The sequence below is a fragment of the Lonchura striata genome, chromosome 4 (assembly GCF_050655825.1).
Source record: "Lonchura striata isolate lonStrDom1 chromosome 4, ASM5065582v1, whole genome shotgun sequence".
NCBI classification, from domain to species: Eukaryota; Metazoa; Chordata; class Aves; order Passeriformes; family Estrildidae; genus Lonchura; species Lonchura striata.
Window position 1 is genome coordinate 64,087,410 of NC_140706.1, and position 13,108 is coordinate 64,100,517.

Genomic DNA, 13,108 nt, shown 5'->3' on the forward strand with positions numbered 1-13,108 from the left:
AAAACACTTTGGCTACTTTTTCTGCTAAACATGCATATTGTCTTTAATATATTTAGAGGCGATGCAACTGTTAAATCAGTGCTTAAGATGACAAGCCCAAATGAAGGCTAGCTCTGCCATGCAGTATCTCTGCACCTAGACTTAAATACAGAAGTATTTCCCCAGGTTTTATCTGAGCTCACAGGCTGCCATGAGCAGTTACACAGGGTTCTGACACCTCTTCTCCCTACCCAGTGTATTGTTCCATGGCTTCCCTGTGCATCTGACAGCACCACACCATTTCTGCTCTCACAATGGCCCCTTCACATTTTTATCCAAGCACTTCATTAATGTGTTCTTTGTCCTTCATAATCAGGGGATACAGGCAAACCAGAGCCATGCTTTCTGGAGGCCTGCAGTGAGATGTTAAAGGCTCTCCAGAAAGTTTAGTGCTATTAGAATTTGCATCCAGGACATGGCTCTCACTGGCTTCACTGGCTGCTGCTGAAGGCTAAGCATGTCCACAGGCTGTTTGAGGCTGGGCACAGCTAGTGGAACAAGAAACATGCCCAGAGGCCATGTGTAAAATTTTTGGTTTACATGGCTGGATTTCACTGCCTATGAACAGCTCTGTAGTGGCAGGTGTAGGAATAATTGAAACACCACTACATTTCCTCAACCACTGTTTCCCTTCTCATAGCTCCCTTTCCTCTGCTGTACAGTACAGGAGAACAGTGATCTATCCTTCTCTCCTCACTGAGAGCTTTCTGCTTGGAGCTTCTTTGGAAATAATTGTACCGAGCATGTAATTAAAGATGCTGATGTAACTGGTTCAAATTAAGTTTTCCAAATCAGCTTTAGTGTTGGTCTGTCTTAACACTAAAAATAAAGCACTTGAGAACTTGGATTTTAATGTTCCACTAGCAAAGTATTTTTAGGGGATTTTATTGTATGAATTTCTGTAAAAATTTCCTTTAGGTTGTTCTAAGACAACAAGCTGAAAACAGCTCTCTTCATCTCTTGGATGAAGCATGTTGGGGTACATGGATCATTGGATATGTTCATGAAGGGAGAGTCTTATCCCTCAAAGTGACTTGTAGTAGGAGATGCTGTCCATGAGAAATTGGAGTAGATGGTAGCCTATGTGTCACGTTTCCTCTGGTTTACAGCAAAGGAAGTGAAGGTATAAGATCATCTGGTAGCTTGAGGGTTAAAAACTCCTATACTGCTATCAGTTGCTGCTCCTCCTCTTTTTTTTCTACCTTCTCTTTCTGAAATACACCTCAGCTCCTGTTCGTTCTTTTCCTACCTTATGCTCTTTCCTCCTTCTCCTCTGCATAACCCCTCCTGCCCAGCCTGTGTCCTTTTGAGCTCCTGCTCAGCTCCTAGGACCTGTTTTCCACCTGCACAGAAATCATATTGTCCTCACCCCTCTCACTGCCTAGCTGAGGACAGCCCAGGGTGGACATCATTGCTAAGGTGTGATTTCTGGTCCTCCTATGAGCCAAAAAAGCCACCAGCACACATGAACTACTGTTTTTAGAGACTCATCACTTAGCCAGGTGTCCATAGGCTGCTGGGGGAAAAGATGTTGACCTCAAAGAACCTATGAAGTTCTAGGGCTTCTCAGTGAGAGGTGGCAAAGATCTCTGTAGAGTGGATGAAGCAAAATGTCATTTCCTAACCACATTCTTGAGTCTCTCTGAGCTCTCTTAGCTGAAATTTCCACACACAAAAGAAGAAAAAAGCCTTAGGCAGGCATCAGCCTCTGATGGGAGATTTGGGTACAAATTTGCCAAAGTCCTTTTGCAGGCTTTTACAATGGGAGGAATGAGGAAATCTTACCATAGACAGGCTATGGGGGATTTTTTTCCTGCCAGCTGCATGTTTGTCCTATGGTTGTTATTAAAGACCTGGCTTGTGAGTCTGTAGCTATAGTGTGCTTTATTTAGCTGGAAGACTTTGTATTTTCCAGGAAAGGATTGGTTAAACCCCAAATATCAAAATGTTTCAATTCAGTTCACAATTAAACTCTGCATTTAGCTTGTAATAGAGAATTCAAATATTATCTACCTTAAACTCAGATTCCCCAGGCAGCCATGAGGCACCAAAACTCCTGCACTCCTTTTCACAATTGCTGAGCACCCCAACACCTCCACTTCTCTCTGCAGCTCCAGAAGATTATTAATTATCTATCAGCATATGGTTGGCCTTACCTTTTCCACTCTTTGCTGGCAAATCCAGCTCAGACTACACCTGCAATATTTGAAATGGGTTACCACTGAAAGTGTCTTTCAAAGAGCTACATTGCTATTGGGACAATCATATCACATAAAATAGTTTCCCTCTGCTTCTCCCTCTTTCCTGCAAACATCTGCTGGATATGCAGTCAGCTGCATTTTTGGCAGCACATTGTATGACTTGAAGCTATTAACTAAGAGCCTTAGCCAAACCCTCTGAAGTCAATACAAAGCTTTCCTTTGACTTTAGTGGAATTGTGCTCTCAAAGCACTTACATGCAGGGCACAAGTAAAACCAATATAATTAAACTTAGAACTGTATCTGGGTCACTCTGGTTGCCAAAGCCATAATGGTTTGGTTTTTGGGGGTTTTTTTTTCTGATCAGCATTTAATATAAATAGTTTTATAGCATGCTGCTTCATTTGGGGCATTTTTTATAATTAAAATTATTCAGGAGTAAAGAGATTAATTATATCAAGTAATATTTTTTTTCATCTTTAATGTTTGGTTTTACTTTCAATTATAATCCCCCTCTTTAGAAGGTTTAAAAGTTTGTGATAGAACCCCATTGTAGGAATAACTGGAATCAGAGCAAAGGACACACTACCAGTCCCCTGAAAAATTGAAATAATTTTGCCTATAGGAGAAAGGAAAATAGGCCTTTTGTTTTTAATATACACTGCCATCAAATATGAAATAAATTAAAAATGAAAATCTGAAAACATTATAATAGCTAAGAGAGTGAAAGAGTAATAGATCTAAGGGTTAATTTTGGCTCCCTGTCCTACAGATAAGTGATTGGTACTTCACTTGGAAAAGTACAGATTCAGTGAATTTCATTAACACCTGGTATAGCTGAATGTGCCTTTTTTATCCCAAATCTGAGGCATTCTTGCTGCTTGTGGATTAGATTGGAGCCAGACAACAACAGTTCTAGTTTTCATTCCAAACTTCAGTTTGTGGGTACAAGACTTCTTAAATTGCCTGTCTTTTTCATTAGGAACACTTGTGAAAAAAATACTCAAGAAGTGACAACAATCTGACAGGGAATGTGTTAAAAAAGAGAAAACATGTTAAGTTCCTGATTCTGGGGAAAAAAAAAAAAAAAAAGTAAACATATGGTAACCTTCAGTACTTGAATTCAAGGAGATTTCTCATGTGCTTAAAGTTAAATCTCTCTTTAAGCCTTTGCTGTATCATATTTTGCTTAGTTTCTTCATGCCTGCTGTGGAGATAAGCAGATAGTGAGATTTTCCAAAGTGCCTTGGCATGTGAGACAACTAAGCATAGGAAAAAAAAATCAGATCCACCAAACAGAGTACACCTCCTCTGACACTGGCCGTTTGAATGTTGAGTTTTCAGTCTACCAGTGTAAGCCCTGTCTCTGCTTAGTGCTGAGCAGAGGGAGCAATTCATACCTACAGCTAAGGGATTAATCACATAGCAAAAATGTCTCAAACCCCTGAAGTTACAGGAAACCTAAATGACTGATCCAGACTAGCTGTCTGGTTTCTGGAGAATAAAGATAAATGGAAAAAAATTAACATTTCCTAACTTTACAAGGCCCCTGCATATTGCAGCTCACTCTTGCTATGTCTCTGTCACTGCTCTTGCATCACATAGCAAGAAAAACTGTGAATCAAAAAATCCTCTTCAGTTTCCCATTATTGTCTACTTGTTTCTTTTCTCATAATTGTGTTTTGTAGGAAATACAGTATTAGTAAAGATGATCTTTTTATGTTTAGAGACTTGTTTTATAAACAGTTTTAGCTTCTAGTTTTGCACCACATGCATAGATGCACACACAGGCAGTTCTTATTGAATTCTTTTTCCTGTAAGTTCAGATACTGGCTCTGTAAAGTGTATATTTGAAAAAAAAAATAATAATTTTAAAATATAATTGTTCCCCTTCAGCTCCTGTCTCTGTTTACATTTGTGGTCTGATTCAGCAATCTGCCTATGTTGAGCAGATCATACCAATAAGTTAATTACTTTTTTAATGTGCACATTCCCAAACCTTTTTAAAAGTATAAATAAGAATGTTTAGCAATTGTAGGTGACACAGTTTAATACTCAATATTCCCATGGCATACTTTGGGTCTCTCTTCCAACAGATTGTATTAAGTACATGAAGACAAACACTGTGTGTTTATTCATTTTATGTTGTCATTTTCAACACTGAAATAAAGCCAAAAAAAGAAAATCTGACAAATAGGTAAGAAGTAAGTTGAATCTTTTTATCAGGTAGAATCCAAATTTTCTCCTTTTTCTTCCCATTAGCCAAATGCAGATTGCATGGATGATATACCTCCGGACTTAGAAGCATCCATAGGAGGACCACCGACCAACCAGATCACAGGAGCCAGTGACATTACAGTGAACGAGAGCTCGGTGGCCCTGGACCCCCCGGCCCGGCCCGTGGGAGCGCTGCAGGTCATCCAAGACGTGGGCTCCTTTCCCCAGGCTGGCGAGGGTAACTTCACAACAAGCAGTAAGTTCCAATTTCTGGCAGGATTTGCACTGAAATAAATGTCTAGAAACTCCAGCCACAAACCCATCTCTAGTGAGCAGCCCTTTGAGGGCTTCTCATTGGAGCAATGGCCTTATTTTAAGGCCAGAAGGAATCTGAAGGGTAAGTAAATTTAATTATCATGTGTTCTGCTGTACTGGGCTGATGGTCAGAGTTCCTGTACTTGAAAGCCTGAGTGCAGTTAAACAGCACTGATGATTTGTACAAGGAAAAGGAGAATTTTACTTGTGTAAGGTGTGTAAGTGGTACCATTTGAACAAGTAATCCTCAAAATGTCTGCATGTCTCTCTGTTCCTAAAAATTATGTTCTCTGTTAAAAATCTGACAGTTTAAAAGGATTCTTGTCAGCTGTTTTGAGTGAGGACTGTGCTAGTCTAAAATTCATATTTTTAGGCAAAATAGCAGATCAGTAGAAGATACCTATGTGGTTGATAACAGTTGGTATATTGACAAGACTATTATAGAAAATCATCAGATACACTTGAAGAGAGGTAGAAGAATGTAATAAAATACAGTTTTGTGTATAGAGATTGTTTAGGTTCTGGAAAAAATATACATTTTCAGTGGTTTCTAGGTACTGCTATGGGCCTGAGCATGAAAAAGGAGGTAAGTAATAATATTATGTGTAAAAGGTAGGAGAGACATGATGACAGCTAGGCTGAAATGATTTTACATTACTCTACCTACTCTGTGGCAGACTTGATAATCCCATTTTCTCTCATGTTGTCATGCCATGTCATGGAAGTGAAAATAATTTCTAGAAAGACTGGACATGTGGCCTTAGATACTGGTGGCCCAGATTTTTACATTCTGTTTTGTGGATTTCAGGTTTCAGGTTTGGTCCTTTTATGGTGTAAGTTCTGGATCCAGCAAGGAGTGAGTAGCAATGTTATAATCCCAGCCATCTTCCATGGCTAGCCTGCCAGCTGGGGACATTCAGTTTTCTCAAGTCTCCTTGAGTGCTGGCAAGAGCTGTTCAGAACAAGATGGGATTTTGTTCCTTCCAGTAATTGTTTTTAAATGCATTTAAGGCTGATTTTAAAAACAAAGGAAAGGTGGCACCACACTGTAATAGAGACTGGGCGAAATGCTGGTCTCTGCTCTGCCCTTCAGCACTCCAGAAGCAAGTAGATCCTCTCATGGCTAATGATCCTTGCCCCACAGTTCTCTGCAGGATCCAGGCAGGGAAGGAGGGCTGTGGGGTGCCCCTTAGACACACAGCTGCAGGACACATGCTGGGAAAAACCAGCAGCCTGGTCCCAAGCTCAGCATGGGGAGCAGTCTGTGCTTTTCATCCCAGGATCTTGTCAGGCTGAGAACCTCTCTTCTGGTTTCTCAGGCATAGCAAAGGTGTTGAGGGTGCCAGGGGGCACAAGAGCTCAGTAGCTCTCCAGGCACTCTCTTCCCTCCAGATTTGGTTCAAGAGTTTGCAGAAGGACAAAATACTTTTTTAATTGATTTTCCAAGTTGCCAGCTAAGTTAAGTAACTGGGCGAAAAGATTTCTCAGAGCCAGCAGAATACTGCAAGGCTAAAAAGATACCTGATTTTGCCTTGGTGCGCTTTGTTTCCCACCTTATCTTCTATTTTCCCCCTTACCTTTGATAATATTGGACCATAGACCTGAAGACTGGACAATTCTGAGAGCTGGCAGCAGAGCCCACAGACAAGGAACTTGCACCAAGACCAGGCACACAGACAGCAAACTATGGAGCATCAGGAGATTGTCTCCTGAAGAGACTGGCCAAGCCCAGGGAAGGACTGTGAAAAGAGCTTTGTTCCTGTTTATAATTCTGGTTATATGAGAGAGAGCAAGAGAAGAGAGCAGGGGGAGAAAACTAGCAGGTTGAAGGCTGTAAACCTCACGCTGTCAGAGGTGTGGGTGGGGAAGCCAGCCTTTCCAGTGGCTTTGAGAAGAAGGAAGGCCTGAGGAAAGCTCAAAGCACTTTGGGACCTTCCAAAAGCGAATGTATCCCTGCCTCTGCTGTGGTTGTCACACAGTCACTCAGGGAAATCTGCTCTACTACTTAGTTAGCTGCTGTCGTTCATTCATCATTGACATGAAGACATGAATCTTCATCTGGATTTCTCATCTAAAGGGCAATGCAGTACTTGAATATTTGTCAGTGATGGATGTGCAAGTTTCCCTGCTGTCATCACCACATCCAGTGTGGTGCATTTTACAGTAGTTCCCAGAAAAGTCACTTAGTCCCTTTTTGCAGCAGAGCTGCAGCAAAGAAGAGGTCTTTGCCTGGGAGTTAGGCAAGCTGAATTACAGCAGTTATGGGAATTTGACTCTCTAGTTGCATCAAGTAAATTTGGAGGGTTCAGGCAGTCTGAAAGGTAGAACCTGGCATAGCAGGCAACTTGAACTCTTAAGGCAGTGAACAGAGAACATCCAGGACCTTATATATAGTTGTGGTATGAATCCGAATGCTAACTAAATCAGAGGGCAACTGTAGGCTAAATAACTGGGTCATAGCTGTCAGAGTAGATGGAACTTTATAGGCATTGTGTGTGTTTATTGTATTTCTCATATCCAGAATGCTCAGTTACACAACCACAGAGCTTGCTGAGAGTGCCCTTTCTGTGAACTAGCCTGCCTGGGAATTTGTAAGTTATGACACTGATTACTCCTAGGAAACTTTGCTGAAGTTGCTAGGTTCTGGCCTCGTTATATAGCATTACTGATGTGAGCCTACTCCAAGGCTCAATATGCACTACAAGTTTTTTCCTCCTTGGTATTGAATCTGTGCAGACTCCAAGACTCCAGTGCAGCCTTGATGTGGCCTATTGTACCCATCATCACAAGTCCTTGCATCCTCCCTTGCTCCTCAAAGTTCAGTGGTCCAGGAGGTAAAGGACTTGCCACCTTCTTTCCACCCACTTCTGCAATGCTTTTCACTTCATTGTTGTTACATTATTTTTTTGTCTGTCGATTAATCATTCTGGTATTGTTGTCTTGGTTTGGGTTTAGTTTCCCATCCTGTGATTCCAGTGATTATTCAGAGCCAGAAGACCTCCCTCAGTGTGTCTGGAGGGAGGATATTCCCAGAATACTGTTCACATTGGGTAAAATTCTGTCTCCATGATGGCAAACCTGCTTACTTCAGTGGGGTCAGATTTTAACTTCTGAAACTCAGCCAGTGCTTTTCTTCTTATTTCTGTGTGTATGCTCAGCAGACATCTCGCCTTCTCTCCCTCCCTTTTGCTCCCCATGCTTCTGATATCTGTGGAACCCTTGGAAATGTAGTGTACTATGAACATCTGGATGGGACTAAGCCCTAGAGTTCCTTGCTAAACCAAGAATCTCCTGTTAACAGCACTGAGCACTTAAAAATGGACCAGCAGTTTCTCTCAGCTGCCCTTTAGCAAGATCCAAGCCTTCATCAAGTCTCTTGGGCATATCCACAGCCCAAAATCTGTTCAGTGTTTAGTCTTAATGATTGTTTGCTGTCTGTGGTGAGATATTGTGTAGGATCCTGGGATAGCATGTTGTAATTTCTGTAACAGGTTGCTGAAAAGGTATTGATGGAAAAAAAAAGAAAAACTGTAGTTCTGGGGGAAAAAAAAGGGAGGGGGAGTGGACAGGGGGAAATAGTGTGAAACACGTAAGAGTTCATCTCAGCTGAGTTTACTGCTCTGACTTTATTGCCTCTCCAGAGCATATGACAGATGACAACCTAAGGATCTTTTTCTACAATAATGCATCATAGCAATCTGTGGCACCTAATTTTTAGTAGTGAGTTATGCAAAATGCTAACATTTTTAGAAATCTCAGTGCAGGTGGAATTTCCTGCTCTACATATGGTGTGAGTGTGAGCTGGACTTGGCTGAGATCTGGACTTGAAGGAGCTTTGAGCTATACCAGCTTCAGAGGGGGGATCTAAAATGTTCGGAGACCATTGCAATATTCTTTGGGTCAGGCTCAGCTGGGATTTATATGTTTAAAAAAGGTAGTTTTCTGGGAAAGTAACATCTAGATATTCTAAAGGCATGGTAACACTGGCAGGTGAACAGTAGTTATTAGATTTTATTCTTTTATAGCATCCATGGTCATTTATCTCCCTCAAGCACTTACTAATTTCTGCAGTAAATAATGTGCACTGTCTTTGCCATCTCTTTGTAAATACTTCCTGTTTTTCAATTTAGACAAGCTTTTATATTCCATTCAGTGGGCTGTCTCATCCCACTGCATGGGGCCTCAGAAATCCCACTAGTACTATCTCTGTAGCTGGAGGAAGGTCCATAAATAATTCTACTGAACACACAAGCAGGATGTTAGTGTGAAAAACCACAAACTTTTCCCCAAGGTGTCATATTACCTGCAAAGTCCACAGAGTTTGGCACACTGTAAAACAGTGTGGACAGTCTATACAATATCAGTAGTTCCTTTCTGCCTCTCATTTTGTTCTTTCCATAAAACCCTCCCAAGGTATAGCTCATCATGACTGTTAGGAGGCTTTAAAATCTCTCTGATAGCTCTTCACTGCTCTTCATTAAATCTATTAATATAACTTTTCAAGTAATTATTTTGATCTATATATGTCTAAAATGCCTTTGTGAAGAATAGTCAGCCTTTGGAAGTGGATTAAAGTGCATGATAAGAATATAATCCACTGTTGTCTTGTAACCACTTGACTGCTCCTCCTTGCTATGAATAGTGGGGTTTTATAGGTGGAATGTAAAGAGGGAGGAAAAGGTGGAAAAACTCTCTAGATACTAGTTAATACAGCAAGTTTTTAACACTTGCATTAGCAAGTCCTAATACTGTCCCAGAGAGAGAATTCTGATGGGACCTAGTTAAAGACTGAGCAGATTGGGTCCCATGTGCCTGCTGTGTGATGTAAGTCCTGGTGGCTCTTGTGAGGATATTGCACTAAATAATTGTCATGGACCAAAACTTCCAATGAGCTAAGTTCCTAGATTGTTTTGGGACTAACACTGATGCCAATATAGCACTGGTGGTTTGAAAGAGACATCAAGTGAAGCATAGCTGGCACTAAAAATGTACTCTGGATTATCACATACACCTACAAGACTCCTGCCAGACTCTGAATGGACAGGGAAGTTTTTCTGTTATAAAACTGCTCCTCCTTTCCATATGTTGAGAAGTGAAATGCAAAGTGTTTCGGCATGGAAAATTGCAAAAAGGGGTGTACAAAACTGCTGTGAATCAAGGAGGAAATTTAAATTCTAATTTATTTGTTGGTTTTCTGTTTCACATCTTCTGTGTCCATTGACACTGTGTACAGAGCAAGGATGAAGACAAGAGATCAATAAGGTCCCTTGTCCCTGCTGAGCTGTAATATAGCTCAGTCAGAGGGCATGGTAAGCACTCACAGCTGTCTGGACTGACCTAGGGTCCCAAAAAGGCTGCAGATGCCATGAAGGTTGCTTAATATTTGAGTCTAGGAAGAGATATGGAAGAAAGTGTTCACTTTCAGTAGTGGAAGCTCCATTTTTTAAGTCTGACTGTATATTTGAAGTCTATGACAGTCCCTGGCTTGCCTCTGTCTGTCTCAAATTACATTCCTGCTTCCATGTTGCTTTTATGTTGTGCAGCTGCCTTGGAAGCCCGGTCCAGAAGCCAGCCAATTTCTTCCTGGTGGTTTTGTTTCTTTTGGATTAGTTTTCTGATCCAGAAGTTGTTGTGCCAGTAGAATAGGAAGAAAGAAATGTGGAGCACAAGAGAAGAGAGGGACATAGAAGCCAGCTTTCACAACACTATTCCCAAAAGCAAGCACACTATCTCCATCAAAACTGGGCCCTACACAGCTGTCTAATTTGCTCAAAAATCACAATAGACAACTAGGTAAAGAAAGGATGAAGCTTCAAATCTCATTTGAATGCTCATTTCTGAGTACACAAGCATTTTATTAATGTTCAGGTAATGCAAGAGACTTAAGGGATTTATTGTCTCTGACAATGAAACTAAGGAAGGAAAAGTGCTCTTGTAAAGAGTGTTGGTATTTGGTTTGCTTGAGAAGGTTTTGGTAGCAGGGTGGCTACATGGGTGGCTTCTGTCAGAAGCTGCCAGAGACTTCCTTGCTGTCCAGTGGAGCCAGTGCCAGCTAGCTCCAGGATGCTGGAGCAGCCTATATTTTCAGGATTACACCCCTTGGAAGGGACCCATGCTGGAGCAGCTAGTGAAGAACTGTGCCTGTGGAAAGGACTTACATTAGAGAAGTCTGGAGGCCTGTCTCCAGTGGGAGTGTCCCCATGATGTTGGAGCAGGGGAAGAGTGTGAGGAATCCTCCCCCTGACAAGGAAGGAGCAGCAGAGGAAATGTGAACTGACCACAACCCCCACTTCCCTATGCTGCTAGGGGGAAAACAGCGAGAGAATTAAGTTAAACCCAGAAAGAAGGGAGAAGCTGAGGGAAGGAGTTTTAAGATTTATTTCTCCTTGCCCTACTCTGATTTGATTGTCAATAAATTAAATTCTTTTTCGCCCAAGACGAGTCCATTTTGCATCTGATGGTAATTGGTGGTAATCTCTCCCTGTCCTTAGCTTTTGTTGTATTTTCTCTACTCTGCCCAGATGAGGAGGAGAGAGATAGAGTGACTTTAGTGGGCTCCTGGTGTGCACTCAGGGTCCAGGCACCTCACTGTGTTGGTGCAGAAGTGTGTCCTCAGATGTGTCATTCCCAATTGCTCTGCATGTGCATTGCATGTGTGCATGGAGAAAGGGGACCTGATGACCAGTACCACTGATAACACAGCTTATCTTTCTCTATATTCCAATGTCTTTAGCAGATATCTGGATAAAACACTGAACAAGAAAGCTTCTAAAGCAAAATTGACAATGTAGCGTAAAATACAAATCTGAAATGCAGAGAGACCAGATGACTTCATACTAGCTAATCTCTTTTATACTTGACAATAAAAGCCTTACCTTGCAAGAGATGTTCAGTATCTTGCATACAATCGACTTGATTATTTACACTTGTAATGTCTGTGGAGTTTTTATTCTCATCAGTTTTACACAAAAGCCTCCACTGAAATCATCAGGAAGTGTTGTTTAAGATATAACATGCTTCTCTGATTCTGAATCTTTTTCTTATCAATTCAGAAACAAAACCAAATGGGAGACACAAGGATCCAGCTTGGATCACCACCTGAAAATAAGAAGTATGGCAGAGCAGTAGTTCTACAGTAAGGCAGACAGAGGAAGGGAGGATTCCAGGGTGCCTCTGGATAGGTAATGCTCACCTATACTGTGCACACCTCAGAGACCCCTGCCAGGGTCAGGCTGTGCTGGATCAGTCAGTACATACACAGATATGGACCCACTTCCAGAAACCTCACAGGTAAGAGCAGCTCACAGCAAGCAAACTCGTCTCATAAATTTAGTGGGGAAAAAAAAAAGACAATAAAAAGGCAGCTGTGCCTCTTGAAGGGTAAAAACAAGAGGCTGAGGTACAGGAGGCAGTCAGAAAGTAGTGGCATTTCTGCAGCAGTCACTCCTGATTCTGACTGCATGTATTTTGTTCTGGCTGCATTGCTTCATGAGTGTCCATTTGCCTTAGTGCTCCATAGTGAAGGTAATTCAAATGAAAGAAGTCAGGCAAGAACTCTGCTGATAAAATGTTTCCAGTCATTATGTGGAAAAACATTTCACATAATGTTTTTCACCTTATTCATCCAGGCTGTGAGCCTGTGAACGTGCAAGAGAATCATTTGCTCAAGGAAGCTGACTGGTTTCTCATAAGATTTTAAAGGATCATGTTCATGCTTACACTTGTAGTTCTTCTGTTGTAACAAGCAATTCTGGTTTCTCAAAAAACATGAGAGAGTTGCATTTAGAAGAGATCAAGTGAAAGGGAGGGGGGACTGTAACTATGTGATAGTTTTTTGTAAGGTAGAAAAACAATCTTACAGGAGATGTTTGGCCTGCAAAAGGCATCCGGAACTGCTCTGCTCTAAATTTTCTCCAGTCTCCTGTAGGGGCAGCAGCTCAAACTTTCACATAGTCTCTTAACGCCCTACGATTTCAGCCTCAACAAAACAAAACCAAACAAACAAAAAAAATCATCAGTGGTATTTGCTCATAAAATAATAGTGAAATTCTACTCATTTGTTCATCCTTTCCTACTTTCCTCCAAGCCCTGCAGAAATTAGGGTGCTTCAGGGATCCTCCAGGGTTGCAACAGTAACCTGGCCACTTCACCTAGAAGTGAGAGTTCTCACTAAATTCTTAATTCCTGGACCTTCTGTTGCTCTGGATGTGGGCAAATCTAAGTGAAGATAGTGCCTGAAACTGATGTTTGAGACTGATAGGCCAGATGGAGAAACTGGCTTATGAGTGTTTTTAGAAAATAGGAATGATTGTAAGAGAAGGAGGTAACAAGTCAAACC

At 41.4% G+C, this 13,108-nt stretch overlaps 1 protein-coding gene across 1 annotated transcript in view; it reads left to right on the forward strand.

Moving 5' to 3' along the window:
• Positions 1–13,108, forward strand: part of RNF150 (ring finger protein 150) — a 119,463-nt gene that overhangs the window by 82,513 nt on the left and 23,842 nt on the right. The window contains exon 6 of the mRNA XM_031504682.3: positions 4,501–4,711. Within this exon, the coding sequence (XP_031360542.1) occupies positions 4,501–4,711 (211 nt within the window). The remainder of the gene's footprint in view (positions 1–4,500; positions 4,712–13,108) is intronic.